Source organism: Hypanus sabinus, chromosome 4, assembly GCF_030144855.1.
Source record: "Hypanus sabinus isolate sHypSab1 chromosome 4, sHypSab1.hap1, whole genome shotgun sequence".
NCBI classification, from domain to species: domain Eukaryota; kingdom Metazoa; phylum Chordata; class Chondrichthyes; order Myliobatiformes; family Dasyatidae; genus Hypanus; species Hypanus sabinus.
Genome location: NC_082709.1, coordinates 102,996,462 through 103,018,629, shown reverse-complemented (window position 1 = coordinate 103,018,629; position 22,168 = coordinate 102,996,462). Strand labels below are relative to the sequence as shown.

The 22,168-nt window shown below is 41.5% G+C and overlaps 1 protein-coding gene across 7 annotated transcripts in view; it reads right to left on the bottom strand.

The window, feature by feature from the left end:
• Positions 1 to 22,168, bottom strand: part of mtrf1 (mitochondrial translational release factor 1) — a 60,070-nt gene that overhangs the window by 10,940 nt on the left and 26,962 nt on the right. For 6 of the 7 annotated variants that reach the window (XM_059967780.1, XM_059967778.1, XM_059967775.1 and 3 more), the window contains 4 exons: positions 21,110 to 21,217; positions 18,786 to 18,958; positions 10,147 to 10,264; positions 6,605 to 6,741 (listed from right to left, as the gene is read on the bottom strand). In XM_059967780.1, the coding sequence (XP_059823763.1) occupies positions 6,605 to 6,741; positions 10,147 to 10,264; positions 18,786 to 18,958; positions 21,110 to 21,217 (536 nt within the window). Of the gene's footprint in view, positions 1 to 6,604; positions 6,742 to 10,146; positions 10,265 to 18,785; positions 18,959 to 21,109; positions 21,218 to 22,168 lie in introns of those variants that run through there. The other variant, XM_059967781.1, reaches the window with a different exon arrangement.

The window sequence follows — 22,168 nt, the reverse complement described above, 5'->3', positions numbered from 1 at the left end:
CGAAGAGTAGCGGTGATCATGCACAACCCTGTCTCGTGCCCCTTTCTAGGGTAAGACTATTTGATAAATATCCATTGATTTTAATCCTAGCAGTAGGATTGTCATATAGTGTCAGTATAGTTTTAATAATTGTGTCTAGGAAACCAAATCTATGTAAAACTCTGTAAAGAAAATTCCAATTAACCGAATCAAATGCTTTTTCAGCGTCCACGCTTATCACTATTGCTTCGATTAATTTTTTTGTATATGATCCATAATGTGAAGTGTCCTTTGTATACTGTCTTGTGTCTGGCGTTGTCGTATAAAACCTGTCTGATCGTTATGTATCAGTACGAGTAGAAACTCCTCTAATCGTTTGGCCATGATGGAGGTAAATAATCTATAATCTACATTAAGAACGGATATTGGTCTAAATGAACCGCATTCCATTTTATCCTTGCCTTCTTTCGGTATAGCTGAAATTAGTGCTTCCTTCCAACTGGGTGGCATTTGTGCCTTTTTTAGAGCCCAGTTCAGTGTGGGGAGTAAAACAGGACTTAACTCATTTTTAAATTCTTTGTACCACTCTGTCACATACCCATCCGATCCTGGTGACTTGCTTTAATTTAAGCCTACTAATTGCAGCTTTTAATTCAACTTCAGTTATGTCAGCAGTCATCGTTCTATTTTGTTCTTTGCTTAAAGTGGGTAACTAGAGAATTCAAGAAGTTGTCAATTTGGGTTACGCTTCCCCCTGGAACTTTGGAATATAGAGTTTTATAAAACACTTCAAAAGCTTCTTGAATTTCACTTAGCTTATTTTTTATAATTTTCGTTCTTGGGTTCCTAATTATATGAATTGTATTTTCTGCTATCTTTTTTTTGTTTCCACGGCAGTATTTTCATAGATTTCAATCCACTTTCATAATGTCTGTTTCAGAAACATTAAGTTTTTCCTGATTTCTTGCGTAATCGAACTATTTATTTCATTCCTAATTCTTTTAATTTCCCCTAATGTACCCTGTGTCAAATTCAATGTGTTTTTTCTCTAGTTCCTTCAGCCTATTTTGTAATTCCTCTAATGTTTTATTCCTTATTTTTTTCTTATATGAAGATATCGCTATAATTTTCCCTCTTAAGACTGCCTTCAGAGTATCCCATAAAATGGGAGGTGAAACCTCTCCATTATCATTAAATTCTAAGTAGAGACCAATTTCTTTTTTAATTTGAATGCAATCTTCCACCTTCTCAATTCGAGTCTCTGCCACCACTATTTTTTGATTGACGCTGGTGAGCTCTGACTTAATATAATGGAGCTGCTGCTCTATTTCTTTCCCTTATCTCTTTCAGAATTTCGATCATATTCGCCACTTCGCCTGAACGAGGCCCAGCGTCTGCCTTGCTAGCACGCGGTCGGGTAGGAGAGCCGCTCACTGCACTCCTCTCGGCCGCAAGCTCCACAGTGTCACTTTTTTAATTTCCATTCCTTTTCCCCATTCTTGCCCCTCTTTTCAGTTTGTTTTGAAAATTTTTTTTGAGAAATGGGAAAAATACTATATTTGATGGGTTAACAGGGCTTAATATGCATTTTTACAGAGGAGCTAGTGACTTAAGCTGCCATTCTCGACGATGATATCACCTGAAACCTCTACCACACTTCTCAATGCACTCCAATTTACCATGCAAGATCTACACTAGTTGATTCTCTTAAAATGCAACACCTCACACTTCTCTGCATTATATTCCATCTGACATTTCTCCAGTGGTCCAGATCCTGCTGCAAGCTTTGATAGTCTTTCTCGCTGTCCATTACATCCCCAATCTTGGTGGGCAAGCAAATGAAGAAGGAAGAGGTTTGTGCTGATAAATGAGGGAAGGAGACAAGTCTGTAGGGACTGACTGGTCCTCTTTCTGTTCCTTATATCCCATGTAAGTATATAACAAGCAGTCAATTAAAGGAATATTTAATAACTGTATTTGAACATATTTCCCATTAAGAAATATGGATTCCATGCAAAAAGTGACCCATCAATGATTAACACACACAAAATGCTGGAGGAGCTCAGCAGGCCAGGCAGCAGCTATGGAAAATAGTGCAGTCGCCATTTTTGCTCAAAATATTGACTGTACTCTTTTCCATCAATGCTGCCTGGCCTGCTGAGCTCCTCCAGCATTTTGTGCGTGTTGCTTGGATTTCCAGCACCTGCAGATTTCCTCATGTTTGCAGTCAATGCTTAACTAAAGATGATATTGGATTGAAAGAAGAAATAATAAAACCTAATCACAGGACAGTTTACAATGGGCAATTAATCTACCAACCAGTACATCTTTGGAACGTGGGAGAAAACCACAGCACCCAGAAGAAACTCATGTGGTCACAAGGAGAACACACAAAATCAAAGGTTGTAGCCAAATTTGAAGTAGTGCAAAGGAACTGCTGAAGTGACCATAACAAAATAACTCAGCCAGGTAAAGAGTTCAAGAACATGGCAGCATCATCAAGAAGAAGTGAAAGAGGTGACTGGCAGTTTGATGGCAGTAGGGAAGAAGCTATTCTTGAATTTGGTTATCCAAGCTCCTATGTCTTCTCCCAAAGGTAAAAAGAAAAAAAAATGGAATGGCCAGTGTGGCAGGTATCCTGAAGATTACCATGCACCTTTCTGAAGCAATGCACCATTAAGGTGGACTGGATGGAGAGACAATGTCAGCTAAACATGTAAAATTCAGCATGGCTTTATAAGTTAGATGTTTTAGCAGAGAAAAAGATTCAGATTTATTTATCACATGTATACAGAAACATAAAGTGAAATGCTTTGAGTGTGTAAATAACCAACACAATTTTAGGATGTACTAGGGGCAGCACAACTCTTGCTGCACATTCCAGTGCCAACATAGCACCCTCACGAACAGCAGGAAAACTTGGCCCTCCCACCCGCAGACAGACCTCGGGCCTCCGACCTCCAGGTGTGCTGACCCAGGGCTTTGGGCTTTGATCTCCACAATCACCAACCTCGTTTTGGATCGCAGTCAATTATGCACCTCCAACCTCAGGACCTGCCAACTGACCTCCATAGGATCCACTGACCTCGGACCTCTGACATCAGGACTCACCAACCTCAAGCGTGACTGGCACATTCTTGAGACCTACAGACCTGGGCCCTCCGTCTTCAGGCCTCTGACCTCAGAGTGCTCCATTCTGAACATCGATCCCTGGCTCCTTCCCCCAAATGTACATTCACCATCCTTGACCTGGTGGGGATGGCGACAGAGCAGAGGTGGCTAACAGCTCACAAAGCGCAGGATAGATATGTCCTGCAAAAGTTGTTCTCATATGGCAGGAGCAGGCAACTGTAGCTGACAAACAAAGTTAAGGACTGCATCAAAACCAAGGAAAGGCCATATAATGCAGCAAAAGTCAGTGGAAAGTTGGATGATTGGGAAGTTATATAAAGAGTAAAAGGGTGGTGAGAGTTGATATTGGGCCACTGGAAAATGATGCTGGTGAGGTGGTAAGGGGGGACAAAGAAATGGCGGATGAATTTATTAAGTACTTTCCATTAGTCTTCATTGCGGAAGACACTAGCAGTGTGCCAGACGCCTGAGAGTGTCAGGAGTGAGTGCTATTGGTATTACAAAGGAATAAGTGCCAAACAAACTGAAAAGTCTTAAGGTGGATAAGTCATCCGGAGCAGATGGACTACATCCCAGAAATCTGAAAGAGGTTGCTGAAAAGATTGCAGGCGCATTGGTCATGATCTTTCAAGAATCTCTTGATTTTGGCATGGTTCCACAGGACTAGAAAATTGCAAATGTCACTCTACTTTTAGAAGGGAGGAAGGCAAAAGAAAGGATATTATAAGCTAGTTAATGGTTGGGGAAGTGTTGGAAACCATTATTAAGGATGAGGTTTCAATGTACTTGGGAGACAAATGATAAAATAAGTCAAATCAGCATGGTTTCTGTACAGGGGAATCTTGTCTGACAAATCTGTTAAAAGTTCTTCAAGGAAGTAACCAGGAGGGTGGACAAAAGAGAGGCAGTGGATGTCATTTACTTGGATTTTCAGAAGGCATTTGATAAGGTGCCAGGCTGCTTAACAAAATGAAATCCTATGGCATTACAGGATAGTGGAATAGCTGACTGACAGAAGGCAGTGAATGGGAATAAAAGGGGCCTTTTCTGGTAGACTGCCAGTGACTAGTGGTGTTCCTCAAGGGTCAGTATTGGGACCACTACTTTTCACATTGTTTGTCACTGATTTAGATAGTAGAATTGATGGCTTTGTGGCAAAGTTTGTGGATGATATGAAAATAAGTGGAAGGATAGGTAGTGCTGAGGAAGCAATGTGATTGCAACAGGACTTACATAAATTGGAAGAATGGCAAAAAAATGGCAGATGGAATACAATGTTGGGAAATGTATGATAATGCACTTTGGTAAAAGGAACAAAAGTGCAAATTATTATCTAAATGGGGAGAAGGTTCAAACATCAGAGGTGCAGAGAGATTAGGAGTTCTTGTGCAAGACTCCCAGAAGGTTAATTTACAGCTTGAGTCTGTGGTAAAGAAGGCAAATACAATGTTGCCATTTATTTCAAGGCGAGCAGAATATAAAAGCAAGGTGATAATGCTGAGCAATACACACAAAATGCTGGAGGAACTCAGCAGGCCAGGCAGCATCTATGGAAAAGCTGAAAGGTTTCGGCCCAAAAAGTCGACTGTACTCTTTTCCATAGATGTTGTCTGGTCTGCTGAGTTCCTCTAGCATTTTGTGTGTGTTGCTTGGATTTCCAGCATCTGAAGATTTCCCCTTACTTGAGATGATACAGAGTCTTTACAAGACACTAGTCAGGCCGCACTTGGGAGTACTGTCAACAGTTTTGGGCCCCATATCTCAGAAAGGATGTGTTGTCATTGGAGAGTCCAGGGGAGGAAATTCTGGGTGTGAAGGGGTTAACATATAAGGAGCTTTTGGCAGCTTTGGGCCTGTACTCACTGGAATTTAGAAAAATGCGGGGATATCTCATTGAAACCTACCAAATGTTGAAAGGGTGGATGTGGAGAGGATTTCCTATTGTGAGGGTATCCAGAACTAGAGGGCACAGCTTCAAAATTGAGGGGTGACTTTTTAAGAACAGAGATAAGGAGGAATTCTATTAGCCAGAGAGTAGTGAATCTGTGGAATACTCTGCCACAGACTGTGGTGGAGGCCAAGTTCGTGAGTATATTTAAAGTGAAATTTGATAGGTTCCTGATTGGTCAGAGCAAAGGTTATGGCAAGAAGGCAGGTGTATAGGGTTGAGTGTGATCCGGGATCAGCCATGATGGAATGGCGGAACAGGTTTGAAGGGCTGAATGGCCTGATTCTGCTCCTATGTCTTATAGTCTTATCCTTGTCCCTACACCCTAACCTGACCCTCAAACTCCCAAAAAAACCATCGCCAGGAGCTAAGAAAAATGGACTCAGGTCAGAGGGCTGGCTGTAGGACTGAAGAAAAGAAATTCTTTCTCAGAGGCTTGTATATCTTTGGAATTTTCTATCCCCTAGAGCAGGGGTCGGCAACCCGCGGCTCTTTCATCTCTGTGCTGCGGCTTCCAATGGTTTGTTAGTTTTTGAAATGTAATTCGAAATTTGAAGATTATGGTGATCTTGTACAATCTAAATAAAACGTTGTGGCGACCCCATTTCCTGGCACATCCGAACCGGCTCACAATTAGCCGCCGTTCCGGCTAAGGGAGATAGCCTACGGGGGTTTGTGAGTACATGTCTTTTGGAGCATCCACGCCCACGGGGGATGGGTTGAGGGAGGCTTTAAAGCAAGGCTGTTTAGTTCGAATAAAGTTATCTTTGACTGCAGTGTTGTTATTTTAGCGCTGCGTGTAGCACACTGCTACTACGTGTTTTTTATCGCTATTAATATACGTCACCACTGCCAATGCCTGACACCCACCAGTGCATGATTTCTTTTAATTTTTCGATCCAAGGTAGGCTAACTATGGAATAACCTTCAACCCAATGTCTTTTTTTCGGAGTTCAAAATGTTTTTGTTGCATGCAGAAATGTAAGTTCGTTTTCTCTGCAGGAGTTCATCAATTTCATAAATGCAACACATTATAGTTTGTTTATACATAGCATAAAGGCAAAAAAAAACCGTTGTATGCAGTGTTATTTCATTTTAAATGTCAAACGGGTTTTGTGGCTCCCAGTGTTTTCTTTTCTGTGGGAAATGGGTCCATATGGCTCTTTCAGTGGTAAAGGTTGCCGACCCCTGCCCTAGAGTATGTAAATGTTGTGCCATTAAGAGTTTTATAGCTGAGACAGACACTTTAGTGGGATTGATCAGAAAGGAGGTGTTGAGGCCGAGGTTCTATCTGTATGGTGGAGTAAGTTCAGAATGCCTCGTTTTTACATTTAGCTGATGGAATCATGGATCAGAATACCGGAATTTAGAGCGCTACAACTCCGGAACAGACCCTTTTGAACCTTTGAGTCCATGCTTACTATCAACCATACATACACTTGCACTAATCCTACATCAACCCTGCTTTTGTTCTCCCCACATTCTCAGCAACCTGAGCCACACTGAAAACAGCTGAGACTGAAATTGTTTCTCATCAACTGTTACCTGCAGTTTCCGGGTACTTTGCATGCTCTCCAGTTCTTTGTCCGCAACCTTCTGGTATAATTTTGCTTTCAATGCGTCCATGGCCAACTTTTTATTTTCTAACTGTGATCGGTGCTGTTGGCATTCTATTGTCAATCCTAGAAAAATTTGGATGCATTATCAATAACCTGCATTAATTTTTTATTTGAAACAATACACATCCTTTCAGAAATAAAACAGAGAATATTAGAAGCACTCATATTTCATAACAAATCAGGCAAAAACCCCAGAGAGAGAAAAAGAATTAATGATTTTTCACCTGATCCTAATATATTGATCATGTTCCCCAATTCCACAATTCCCAAATCTGGGGGGGGGGTGAAGATCTATTTTCTTTTTATACATATTATATCAATTCATTTTAATGTTTTGAAAACATCTACCTTTTTCTGTAATTACTCCTTGCAAATGAAATCTAAGCATCATTCTGGTAAATCTGCACTCATTCAGGCCAACGTATCTTCAAGCGATAGTATCCAGATGTGGTCACACAGTGCTCTGTACAATGCTCCAGATGTGGTCAAAGAAGTGCTTGTACATCTGTGGCATAATTTGTACTATGTTGTCCAGTCTATTAATGTAAAAGTCAGCATTCCAAGAGTCTCTTGGCTCCTGTCCATCTCCTTCTCATTCCATAAAATGTTAACTTATCTTAATTTTATATGTATCCCCAATTCCTCCAATCTTCTGGGACATCTACTACCTCCAACTTTTCATCATTGAGAAAGGTGAAAGTCATCTGCCACAATTTTGCCCATTTTCTTAATCTACCTGTAGCACTGTAATGCAATGGATCTATCTACACTCACAATATTTTCATTATTGGCAAAATTTGAGATGCAGTTTGCATTCTGGAATAAACTTTACATATTTGAGAAAGGGGCAGAGGTCAATGATAGGAAGGAGACCTTTAGATTTCTCAGACAACACCTCAGAACCAAAGTAACTAGTTTCCAGTCCAATTCAGTCTGAGGTGATTAAAGAACCTTATACAGAGCCACAGGGGTGGTTGACAGGACAAGCAGGTGGTTTATTTAGAGATGTAGTGCTGTCACTCTGCTGTTTGTGTATGGCCTTCACATGCCTCTAGCTCAAAGTGCCCTTCAGTGCTCCTCTTTCACTGTCACTCATCCAAGTAGATCACCCATGGAATGGGAGTGGAGGCTGTAGTCTGATGTCCCCGTGCTTCAAAAGGGAAGCAATCACACCAGTACCCAAGAAGAGCAGGGTGATCTGCCTCAACAACTATCAATCAGTAACACCATAACTTCAAGAGGTTAGTTATGGCTAGAAATAACTCCTACCTGTGCAAGGACTTGGACTCCCTACAATTTGCTTATTGCTGCAACAGGTCCACAGTGGACACAACCTCACTGACATCCCACTCTACTTAGGAGCATTTAGTACACAGCAATTACAGCTCAGCATTTTATACCATCGTCCCTTGGTATTAATCATAACATTTCTAAAGATTGGCCTCTACACCTCCCTCTGCAATAAGATCCTTGACTTCTTCATTGGGAGACCACAGTCAGTACAGATCAGTAATAACATCTCCTTCTTGCTAGCTATCAATGCAGGTGCACTTCAAAGAAGCATGCTTAGCCCACTGCTCTAATCTCTCTACACTTATGATTCTGTGGCTCAGCACAACTCAAACGCCATCTATAAATTTGCAGATGGCGCACTGTTTGTTAGTTAAACGTCAGATAGCAACAGGCAGGAACACAGGAGTGAGACAGATCAGCTGGTTGAATGGTGTCCCAACAACAAACTTGCACAAGACCAAGGAATCGATCATGGGCTTCAGCAAGGGGAAGTCGGGAGCACTAGTCTTCAACAAGGAGTCGGTGGTAGGAGGGGTGAGCAGATATAAGTTTTGGTGTGTAGCCATCTCTGTGGATCCGTCTTGGGCCCAACTCATTGATGCAATCATGAAGGCAGCACACCAGAAGCTGTATTTCTATAGAAGTCTGAGGAGATATAGTATATCACCAAAGACCCTTGGAAATTTCTACAGATCTATGGTGGAGCACTCTCACTGGTTGCATCACAGCCTGGTTTGTAGGCTTAGAATCACAAGGGGCTGCAGACGGTGAAAGTCTCAGCTAACATTATTTCCGGTAAGATGGCGGTGTGCTCAGATGCAGCGGCCACTCTGCATCCAACCAAAGGTGCATTTGTCCATCTTTGTCTTTTTTACGAATGCAGGTCACTGCTGGATACTAAACATATCAAGTACTGTAGGACTGTCCCATCAGTGAGCTGCCCATAGCAATGGAGCAGGATTTATTGCATACCACTGCTGTGTTGTCACCTGGACTTGTGCACTGCTGTTGTGTTAAGATAGTGCATGATGTGAGTGACCGTCTTGGACATTTTTATTATAATACAAGACCCAGTTGGACATAGATATTGTATACTGCAAGTCTGGTTCACCGGTAAGACCAACAGTGACAGAGCGGTTTTGTCTCAGTTATGCAGAGGACTAGGCCTTTGGTGCGGGGTTGCCTACTGCAGTTGTCCAGGCTAGGAGACTATGGACAAGTCCTCTTCTCCTTACCACTATCATTAAAGAAATACAGAGCCTGAAGACCCAAACTCAACAATTTAGAAGCAAACAAGAAAAAAATCTGCAAATGCTGGAAATCCAAGGAACACACACAAAATGCTGGAGGAACTCAGCAGCCAGGAAGCACCTATGGAAAAATGTACAGTTGATGTTTTGGGCCAAGACCCTTTGGCAGGATGTAATTTAGAAGCAGTTTCTTCCCCTCTGCCATCAAATTTCTTAACAGTCTACAAACCCATGAACACTAGACTATTCCCTTTTTTTTTTGCACTGTTTATTTTGTAATTTATGTCTTTTCACTGTTCTGCTGCTGCACAACAAATTTCGCACCATATAAGACAGTGATGATAAATCTGATTCTGACTTAGTAGTAAGCAGACTTCAGGCTCAGCAGGCCTCATTCCATATTCCTAGTGAGTTAGAAGGAACACGAGTCCTCCAGACTGCATGGCTTCAATCTTCCTCTGGCCATTTTTTGATGACCAATCCAGCCCTCCAAGCTGGCTAAAATCTGGGCTACACTCCCTCCTAAATATTGTTGCTGACCATTCACAAGCCCTGCACCACTGCCTTCCAATGCTGAGTCCCCAGCTGGATTAACATGGCAATTTGGCTGAATGCAGGTCTGATCAGGTGGCAACTGTTAGCCCTCCTAAGGGTATTTTGGGTTCTTCTGCTGCCTACCCATAGGTATCAGAATTATTAAATCAATTAGATACCGAATGAACTTAACAGACCACTTTGACTGTGTTGTCAGAATCTGATCCTGCTGTCTCAGGTTAGTACTTCAAAGTAACTTGCTTTCAAATCATTCTGCATAAAAGATGTGAATAATTTCAGAACTGTGAAGCAGTAGTGCAATTCTTTCTTAAACTGGAAAGCATTTTAACCCAGAAAGATGAGAATTATAAAGGAACAGTCATTTACTCACTTGTTGGAATATGGACGATCCTCACAGCACTGTCAGTCGTGTTTACATGCTGCCCCCCTGCTCCTCTGGCTCGAAATGTATCGATCCTTAGATCATTGACATCTATTTTAATGTCTACCTAATACAGAGAGTAGGCTATTAATAATTCAAGGTTTCAAAGCAGTTAACAATTCACCTTTTACATAAGTCTAACAAGTTCCCTAAATTTTAGATCAAATACCTGAATTATCAGGAGTATGTGGTTAGCGTTATGGAAGAAATTTTGCACTCAAAAGAATTTAAGCTGAAAGATCATAGAAAGGGACACATTCAAAATAAGCAGAGAAAGTATAGCAAGGCTGGAAAAAAAGGGGTAATCTTAAAGTGCTCCTGAATTTCCAAGGGACCCAGATACATGAATTAAAAAGATAATTGTTTCTCCCTCCCATAGATTTCCAGAAGGCTACTGTGGACAATAAATGGTAACTTCATTGGAGGGTCATATCAGAGTGAACTGAAGATTGGCTGACTGATATGGAAGAGTGTAGGCATTAGTGGGTCTTTTTCTCGCTAGCAAGTTATTATGTCTGGTATGCCTCGGGAACCTTTTACAATTTTCAATCTTTTACAATTAATAGAAATGACAAGGGTGACAAAGAACTTTTCTGCTGGCATGAACACAAATAGAGAGTAAGATGTGACAAAGAGGTGTCAGAGGAATATAGGTATATTATTGGTGCCACTGTCTGCTATGGAGTTTGTAATTCTCCCTGTGACTGCATGGGTTTCTCCGGTACTCTGGTTTTCTCCCACATTCTAAAATGCATAGATCAGTAGGTTAATTGGTCACATGACAGTAATTGGGTAGCACAGGCTTGTTGGATCAGACGGGTCTGACCTACATACGACTCCAGACCCAAAACAATGTGGTTGGCACTTAACTGCCCTCTCAAATCATTCAGTTGTGGTAACCTGCTATAAAGCCAAAAGAGAACAGAGCAACGTAATCAGCAGGCATGAAAATGCACATCCTGATGCCACCCTATCATTGTGGGAGATTTCAACCAGACCAGCTTGAAGAAGTCTCACAACTACCACCTGTGGAACCAGAACCAAAACACTTGACTGCCATTATTCCACCATCAACAACGCTTACCATACCATCCCACGCCTGCACTTTGGAAATACAATCACATGGCTGTACTTTTACTTCCAGCATATAGACAGAAGACTGCGGCACCAGTGGTGAGGACCAAAAGTGTATGGTCAATGGAGGAGAAGTGCTTACAAGAATGCTTTGACTTGGTGGACTGGACAATATTCAGGGATTCATCTGCGTCTGAATGAATACACCACAGTTGTCACCAGCTTTATCAAGACCTGTGTGGATGAGTGCTTGGCTTTGAGAACATACCAGACATATCCAAGACTGAAAACTATGGATGAACCAGGAGATTCATAGTCTAGGTTAGTGGCATTCAAAAATTAGTGATCCAGAACAATACAAGAAATCCAGGCATGACCTATGGAAGGCTATTTTAAGAGCAAAATACAATTCTGATTGAGTTTAGAGATGGCATTGTATGCATGTCAGCTATGGCAACATTTGCAAGTGATTACTCCCTACTAAGCGAAACCTAACATCCTGAATAGCTGTGATGCTTCGCTCCCAGATGAGCTCAATGCCTTTTATGCACACTTTAAAAAGGGAGAATAAAACTACACCTCTGCAAATCCCTGCAGCAACTGGTGACTCCGTGATCTCCATCTTGGAGGCCAATGTCAGAATGTCGTTCAAGAGGGTAAGTCCCCGCAAGTCATCGGGTATACCTGATAGGGACTTGAAAACCTGTACCAACCAACTGCAGGAATGTCCACGGACATCTTCAGTCTCCCACTGGGGGCTAGATGTTTCCACCTGCTTCAAAAGGGCAACAATCATACCAATGCCTAAGAAGAGCAGGTGAACTGCCTCAATATCGCCCAGAGACACTCACATCTATAGTGATGAAGTGCTTTGTGAGTTTAATCACGGCTATAATCAATTCCAGCCTAAGTACCTGGACCCAGTGGAATTTGCCAATCACCACAATAGGTCTACAATGGATGCAATTTCACTGGCTCTCCACTTGGCCTTGGATCACCTGGACAATAGTCATACCTACAGTATGTCAGGCTGCTGTTTACTGATTACAGTGCAACACAATCACACCCTCAGTTCTAATCCACAAGCTCCAAAACCTAGTCCTCTGTACCTCCCTCTGCAACTGGATCCTTGACTTCCTCACCAGGAGACCACAGTCTATGCAGATTGAAAATAACATCTCCTCCACTGGTGAACCTCAAGGATGTGTGCTTAGCCCACGGGCCTACTTTGTTCCCATACATGATTGTGTGGCTAGGCACAGTTCAAACACCATCTATAAATTTGCTGATGACACAAGTATTGTTGGCAGAATTTCAGATAATGACGAGAAAGTGTACAGGAGCGAGACAGATCAGCTGGTTGAGTGGTGCTGTAACAACAACCTTGCACTTACTGTCAGTAAGACCAAGGAATTGATTATGGACTTCAGGAAGAGGAAGTTGAGGGAACACACTCTAGTCTTCATCAACGGATCAGCAGTGGAAAGGGTCAGCAGTTTTAAGTTCTTTGGTGTCAACATCTCAGAAAATCTATTCTAGCCCAATATATTGATGGAATTACAATGAAGGCATGACAGTGGCCATATTTCATTCGGAGTTTCAGGAGACTTGGCATGTCACCAAAGACACTTGCAAGTTTCTACAGATATACTGTGGAGATCATTCTAACTGACTGCATGACCATGTGCAATGGATGGGCTACTGAATAGTATTGGAAAGTTGTAAACACCCAACTCCACTATGGGCACAAGCCTCCCCAGAAAGGCAAAATCTCAAAAAGGCAGCCTCCATCATTAAGGACCACCTTCACCCAGAACATGCCCTCTTCTCATCACTACCATCATGGAGATGGCACAGAATCCTAAAGACACGCACTCAACAATTCAGGAACAGCTTCCTCCCCTCTGCATCAGATTACTGTATGGACAATGAACTCATGAAAACTACTTCACTATTTATGTATTGCAAAGTACTGGCAACACATAGCAATAAATTTCTTTACATATGTCAGTGATATTACACCTGATTCTGAACTGGATGGATCACAACAAATCAACAGAAGCACTGGAAACGACAAAGGCAAAAACTGTCCTGTAGATACTTTGAAGTACAAAGGAAATAAAAGATGTAGCACCATTTCTTTGCTGGCAATGGGTCAAGTCCCTAATGGCATTGTGGGTAAAACCACATCTCAAGGAATACAGGGGATTCAGGAAGGCAATTCACCACTACTTTCTCAAGGGTAATTAAACACTGGATCAGTTGGTGGAGTTCATGTCCCTCGAAAAGACAAAAAAACTAGTAGGTGGAGAGAGAAAAATATCAGGACCTGAGTCACTAAAAAGACATCCTAACTAAAAAAAAAGTCAATTCTCAGCAAGGCTTCAAAACACTGGACTAAGATTACCTCGATGATTGGATTGTTGTGCTTTAGTTGAATATACCTGTTAAGCACTTAAATATGGAGCAAAAGAAATGCTGGAAGACTACAGTTGGTTAGGTAGCATACACAGAAATGGATAGTCAAAGTTTCAGACGAAACAACCTGAGACTTCATTGATTGTCCATCTACATTCTACTAAAACTCTCATGCTCTGTCTTGTCTGTTTGTGTCATTTAGCCCAAACGGTGCATTACAACAGCCCTTTTTGTGGCTGTCGACTTAAAATGCACTAACTTACAGAATGCAGGCAAAGTTCAGGGTTAATTAGTATAAAATTGCTCATTCGCCAAAATCACCAGCCCCGCTTTCACCCAACAGCCGATGCGCCATCATGGAAATCGGGACGCAATACCAAGACGCATGCACAAGGCCAGCCTCAGCAGCGACACCAAGCAGAGCAAAAGGGCAGGGCAGGGCAGCTCTATTTCGATTCTCTCAAAGGGTTCCCCAACGGAGCACCCCGTTGTCCAGTTTCCCTCTATACTGACTGCCTGCCTCACTGAGTTCCTCCAGCATTACCTTTTGCTCTTGATTCCAACATCTGCAGTCACACCTGTCTCCAGCTATTTAAATAAGATGTTTGGGAAATAAACATTTGATACAGACTCCATCTAGTGGTAAAAGCATAGTTGTGACTGAAGACAGCTGAAAGCAAGTAACTGACACAAATACAGTATCAGAATAAACCAAATATTGTACAGGCTGTCTGTACTTCGAACCATCACCTTTGACCAAGATTCTGTTTATTTTGTCAGTACTTACAGTAGAAAAAAATTAACAACCTAAACATTATTATTGAATACCGCATGTGGTAATCAAAAGCCAAGGATGACAACAGAGGTGCGTTCGCTACTGAAGGCCTGTGACACAGCCTACAGATCGGGGGTCAGGTGTGCGCTTCGCCCAGCCAGGTCTGCGCTTTCACTAGAGATCAGGAAAGAAAAAAGGGCCTACGCGGGCAAAATACATGGATAGTTCTGTGACACAGGTGACACCAGACGGATGTGGCAGGGAATTCAAGCTCTGACAGACTACAAGATCAGGCAGAAAACTGATGACAGCGACGCCTCTCTTCCAGATAGGCTCAACAATTTCTTTGCATGCTTCGAAGCATCAAACACTACAGCAAGGGGGAGAGCCAGTCCCTTCTTACCATCCGACCAGCCGGCTCCAATCATTGATTCAGAGCACACACGGAGGACCCTTGCCAGGGTCAACCCACAAAAAGCGGGAGGTCCCGACAACATCCCTAGACATGTGCTTAAGGGATGTGCTGATGTATAAGCAGATGTCCTGACAGACATTTTCAACATCTCCCTTAGTCAAGCCATTGTCCCCAGATGTTTCAAAACCTCCACAATCATCCCTGTAGCAAAGAAATCAGTTGTAGCCTGTCTGAATGATTACCATCCCGTCACCCTGACCCCCATAGTGATGAAATGTTTTGAACAGCTTGTCAAGCCTCATATCACAGCCAGCCTCCCCTCATCGCTGGATCCTCTACAATTTGCTTATCGTCCCAACCGTTCTCCGGAGGACACAATATCCACCACACTGCACACAGTTCTCTCTCATTTGGACAATAAAGTCACTTATGACAGAATCCTGTACATTGATTTCAGTTCAGTGTTAAATACCATCATCCCACAGAGGTTAGTGGAGATACTGTCGCTGCTTGGCCTTAACACTGCCATGTGTCGCTGGATTCCGGATTTCTTGACAGAGAGACCACAGTCAGTCCGTGTTGGCAGGAACATCTCTGACTCCATCACACTGAGCACTGGATCCCCACAAGGCTGTGTGCTCAGCCTATTGCTGTTTACACTGCTAACACATGACTGTGCAGCCAGATTCAAGGGGAACCTGGTCATTAAATTTGCTGATGATACCACAGTGGGGGGGGGCTCATCAGCAAAAATGATGAAACAATATACAGGGAGGAGGTCAAACACCTAGAGAGCTGCTGCAGTGACAACAACTTGATGCTTAATGTCACCAAAACCAAGGAGATGATCGTCGATTTCAGACGGTCTTAGCCTGAGCACACACCCCTCAGCATCAGCGGTTCCACAGTGGAGAGAATGGAAAACATCAAGTTCCTTGGGGCGCAGATCTTGGACAATCTCACCTGGTCCAGGAACACCAGTGGGATTGTGAAACCAGCCCAGCAGAGATTGCACTTTGAGGAAGCTTAAACAAGCATCACTCCCCACTAACATCTTAATTACATTCTACAGAGGCGTGGGTAAGTGTGCTGACCTTTTGCATCACAACCTGGTACTCCAGCTGCAGTGCTGCTGACAAAAAAGCCTTGCAGAGGGTGGTTAGGGGAACAGAGAAGGTTATCGGGGTCTCCCTACCTTCTGTCCAAGACCTCTTTCAGAGTTGATGCCTCCAGAAGACACAGTACATCATTAAAGATCCCTCACACCCTCTCCATAAACTATCTGTTCTTCTGCCATCAGGTAAATGTTACAGGAGCATCAAAACAAAAACTACAAGGCTACTAAACAGCTTCCTCCCACAGGCAGTAGACTGCTAAATAGCTGCTCTACCTGACTCTGCTTTGGACGCTTTTAACTTGCACTGGACAGTTATAACTTGATTTTAACTGACATGTGGCTGTTGTGTTATACTATTTATTGTTGCATTTGTTATGTTATGATTGCACTTGCCCCTGGGAAACGCTGTCTCATTCTGCCCTGCAGAGCTGATGTATGGTTGGAATGACAATAAAACTTTTGAATCTTGAATCTGAATTGTGGACGTATTCTGGTCAAAATTACTATCAGCAAAGTAATGATGATGATGCATTAATGTCACCAAAGAATGATAAGCACACAGAGTTTGAAAGGATATTGAAATCATTGCAAATGCCCTTAACTATATTTTTCTAAAGTTCCACTGGTTCAGGCTTACAGAATTTTGCATGCATGCCAGTATTCAAGAACATGAGAGAGGGAAAGCAGGAATTTAATATTAGTTGTCAAGAAATTATAATAATCAATTATAGAGTGACTGAACACCTTGGGAATTTTCAATTGATCAGCCAATAAGAATGAATCATAACCATGAAATGTTATTTGTGAGTATTTCCTAAAGGCATTAGATAAAGTGCCCCACAAAGTCTGTCAGTAAAATTGAAGTCTGTCTAGGAAGTTAGCTGACCAGTAGATGATAGCATAACATGCAAGTTTGCAGGATCTAACTATTGAGATTTATACACTGGGAGCATTAATTATTTACCACATGTATAAAGAACAGATGAGGGGACAGAAAACTGCATATATTGTAAGTTTGCCAATGACACAAATATTGTAAGCAATACAGGTTAAAGCACTAAATTAGAAAGAGACGTAAATAAATTATGGCAAATGGATTTCAATTAGAGCAGCATAGTAATGCAGCTGGTAGATCTCCAGTGCCCCATCCTGGATCCATTATATAAATGTAATTGCAAAGAAAGCACGACAGCGCCTCTAGTTCCTCAGGAGTCTGTGGAGATTCAGCATGTCATTAAAACCCTTGGCAAACATCTATAGATGTGTGGAAGGAAGTGTGCTGACTGGCTGCATTACAGCCTGGTACGGGAACACCAATGCCTTTAAGCAGAAAATCCTACAAAAAGTAGTGGATTTGGCCCAGTATATCATGGGTGAAGCCCCCTCAACCATTGAGCATATCTACATGAAATAGTGTTGTAGAAAAGCAGCAGCCATCATCAAAGATCCTCACCACCCAGGCCATGCTCTTTTCTCGCTGCTGCCATCAGGTAGAAAGTACAGGTGCCTCAGGACTCACACCACAAGGCTCAAGAATATTTACTACCCCTCAACCATCAGGCTCTTGAACAAGAGGATAACTACACTCATTCTATTTCTGGTGTTCCCACAACTGATCTCACCTAGAAGACTCTTGTTCTTTATTCTGTTATTTCATGCTCTTTCATTTCATGTTATTTAATATTTGTTTCTTATTGCAATTTATCTATATTTACATTTGTGTAGTTTGTTGTTCGTTGATCCAGTTTAGTTCCTGTTCTATAGATTTGCTAAGTATGCTCACAGGAAAAAGAATCTCAGAGTTGTATGTGGCGAGTACTCTGATAATAAATTTTACTTTGAACTTTGATGCAAGTTCAATCCTGATCTTGGGTACCTTCCGTATGGAGAATCTCACTGCGACGATATGGGTTTTTCTCTATGTGCTCCAGCTGCCACCCACAACTTGAAACCGTGTTGGTTGATAGGTTAATTGTCTACTGTAATTGTCCATAATTGGGAGAATCTGTGGGGATGGGGAAAGATGACAGGACCATAGTGAGAATAAAATGTTTGGGGTAGTAATAATGTGTAGCTCATGATCGACATGGAGTTGGTGGGCTGAGAGGCCCATTTCCAATGATGTACTGTATCAATGACTCTGTGAACATGTAACTAATTAAGGATGCAATGAGCTGGTGAGAAACTACAAGTAGTGAATACCCAGGGAGGTGGGGATCCATTCCAATTAAAATTTCCTGGGAGTTACAATATATCAGAATGCTAGCCTTTCCAAATACAAACTTGTACATGGGAGTACATGAACTATGCTACCACTATATCAAGCCTAGTTAGGACATATTTGGACTATTGTGAACAGACGTGCATATTTACAGTTTGAAGCAAATGTTTTAGCTTTGGAATGAGAGTGATTTAGCAGAATGATTTCTGGGTTCTAAGGGTTAAATTACAAATTATTACGAAATCTAGGATTGGGGATTTAAAGATAGCAAAGATATTTGTAGAGTAGATACAAGGAAATTTACCTGGTTTGGAAAATCTAGAATTAGGGACCATAGTGAAAATATTAGAACAAACTTTGAAGTTAGGATGCAGTGAGTAAAAGAAATTTAGCCTTTTCTTCACAGATCACAATTATTCATTAGGAGGTTTTGATAACCAGGGGTCATTTAGAGATATGAAAGGTTAGGAATAAATATGAATGGTGGAACAAGCTTTGAGATTGTATAAAGCCTCTGCCCCTATCTCTGTATATTAAACACAGCTTGCATGAATCCATAGCCTCTCACCTCATCAATCTTAGGTAGAACAATGACAGTCATGGTGCCGGTGTGAATGCGTTGCATCCGTGATGATAGGCCTATTTCAGGAATCCTCTGAACTCTGTGGGTCCCACCTTCATGTTTTAAGAAACGATACACATTTTCCCCTGAAACGCACGCTGAAGCATGGTGCAATCCTCCTAAAAAACAGCAAAACACATGCAAAGATGTGATAAGGCACACAAGAGGAATGCTACACTACTCTGCATTATTTTAAAGCTAACAGCTTGACTACTGTTGATTGGCATATGGGAAGAAAATAATATTGTTATTACATACAGTGTCTATAAAAAGTATTCACTCTCCTTGGAAGTTTTCATGTTTTATTATTTTACAACACTGAATCACAGTGGATTTGTTATTTTTGACACTGATCAACAGAAAAAGACACGTTCGTGTCAAAGTGAAAATAGATCTCTACAAAGTGATTTAAATGAATTACAAATATAAAACACAAAAAATTCATTAAAAAGTATTCACCCACTTCAAGTCAGTATTTAGCAGATACACCTTTGGCAGCAATTACAGCCTTGAGTCTGTGTGGATAGGTCTCCATCAGCTTTGCACATCTGGACACTTCTTTACAAAACTGCTCAAGCTCTCTCAGATTACATGAGGATCATGAGTGAATAGCCCTTTTCAAGTCCAGGTACAAATTCTATTGTATTTCTGACTTGGCTACTCCAGGACATGAACTTAGCTGTTTTTATGCCATTCCTGTGTAGCTTTGGCTTTATGCTTGGGGGTTAATGTCTTGCTGGAGAACAAATCTTCTCCCAAGTTGCAGTTCTCTTGTAGACTTCATCAGGTTTTCCTCCAGGATTTCCTTGTATTTTTCATTTCACCCTCTACCTCACTAGGGCCTGCTGCAGTGAAGCATCCCCACAGCATAATGCAACCACCTAATGGTACCCAGCAAAGTAAACTTAGCTTCTCGTAGGCAAGTCTGCATCTGACAATTGAGATAGTGAGAACTCAGGGCCAACATGTTCCCATTAGGAAAAAGCTCATTGACATCAAGACCAAGGAACTCTGGATGACAAGGATGTTAGGGCTGGATAAAGAGGAAAAGGAAATCATGGATGGGATGTTGCTTCCTACAGGAGGAAGAAGCTGTCGGTCCATTATAGGATCAGGGGTGGAGTGTGTCAGTTGTTTAAATTCCCTGGCATTAGAGGGTCTGTCCTGGAAGGTTCTTGACAGTTTGCGTAGATTTGACACGTCACCAAAAACAATGACAAACTCCTGTAAATGCACAGTGGAGAACATCCTAACTGGTTACAGCACAGCTTAGAATGGAAACACCAAAACCCAGGAACTGAAAAGACTACAGAAAATGGTGGATACAACAGAATCTATCATAGGCAAAGTCCTCTTCCCACTGAGTACATTAACATGGACCTCTACCACAAAAAAGCAGCATCAATCATCAAAGACTCCCACCATCCAGACCACAGTACTACCATCAGGCAAGAGGTACAAAAGCCTTTTCTCCCACCACATCATCAGGTTCAACAGTAATTATTACACTATAACCATCAGGCCCTTGAGAGGATAACTTCATTGACCACAACTCTGAAACTGATTTTACAGCCTGCAAACTCACTTTCAAGGGCTCCTTTATGACTTGCCTCAGTACTAATTTGCATAGCTTGTCTTCCTTTGTACACTGGTTTTCTGTCTTTGTTCATACATGACTTTCGTACATTCTATTGTAGTTCTGTATTTTTTTTCTATAAAAGCTTGCAAGATTGTATATAGTAATTGTATATAGCAACTTCACGTACTTTGAACTTTACCTATCTTTAGACTGCAGTCTCTTGACCAGGACATTAAGGATCTATTTCAGGTGGGGAAGGGGGGTGCAGAGATCTCGGACAAGAATTTTGGAGGTGAGCAAACAGTGGCAGACGGAATTTAATCCTGATATGTGCAAGGTGATGCACGCCATTGAGAAACAAAATATCATGAAAAGTGTCAGTTATTAGAGTACCAGAGCAGTCTGTTTGTCTGGCAGTTGACAGGTTGTCTGTGAGTTGCTGTCTAACAAGAGCAACCTTTACAGATTTCTTGGAAGCAACAGCATTTATTCTCTGGTGGTAATGTTTCCATGCACAGTGGTGTTTAGGGGCAGGTTTATGGAGGTTACAGTGGTGACCAGTTCAGCTGTCATCTTTAGATGTTTGAAATCCAGAGTAACCCACACAAAATGCCACCGTCATCATCAAAAAAGAACCACTGTTATCTACCCTCACCCACTAATAAGATTAAATCACACGACATAATCTTACCATAGTCAGCAGGCGTGTAGTTCAGTACTTCAAAATTCCAGTTCCTGTAATCTGCATAATTTTTGTACATATCAAATATTTCCCTTGTAAACTGCTGGCAAATATCACCTTGAAAGAAAGAACAACAAAATCCAATGAAACAAAGTCTGAGAGCAACCAAAAACTCTCCCTTTCTGATTTCCTTATCTTTCTGATTTCACAAAAATACAAAGCTGTCAAACATTTTACACGAGGTGTGATAAGAACAGGCAGTTTACCACTGTAGTAGAGGTCATTATTGCCAAGCCTACTCAGCTCACATGAGACTGGGCAGAAAACAGATGTAAGAAAATGGATGACCTCCACTAACTAACCTCAGGGTTAGCGACAGGTTACTCTGCAGTGGAGATGCTACTCTGTGTTAAAGATACACTCTAAGAATCAATAAGAAATGACAAGAGCAAGAACCAAATTACAAGCTTACTGATCTGTAGAATTCAACATTAACTCAATGGTAATCAAAGGCACAGCTCAAAGGTCAAACAGCACCCAACAGCATTTACAGGTGATTCTGCTCCAGAAAATAATTTAAACCTTCAGTGGAGCAAACAGCAAGGTAAGTTTAAGACTTTGAGAGGAAGAATTAAGACAAGAAATACGAGTATACATTCTATGGGAAGATACAAAGGTTGGGCATGAATTTAGAGGTCTATAGATTCACTGATTTTATAAATGTAGATGAATAGAAGGCAGGAATAGGATGTGGCCAAGAGGGCAACTTGTAAATGCTGGTAATCCCATACTTCGTGGCACAATTTTATGCTGGCATGGACATGATGAATTAAGTAGCTCCTTACATTTTTGTGATGACTATATGACTTTATAACACTAATAAAGCTTCAGGATCACATATACTTTTTTAAGAGCAAATACAATTTTCATAAAGCCATTATGGGTTTTGAAAGTTCATCCTCTAATTATTTCAGCAACACAACTACTACACAATTGTAACTTCTACACAAATATGTTGTGGAGTCATAGAACCATAGAAAAAGGTCCTTTGGTACACCATATCAAACA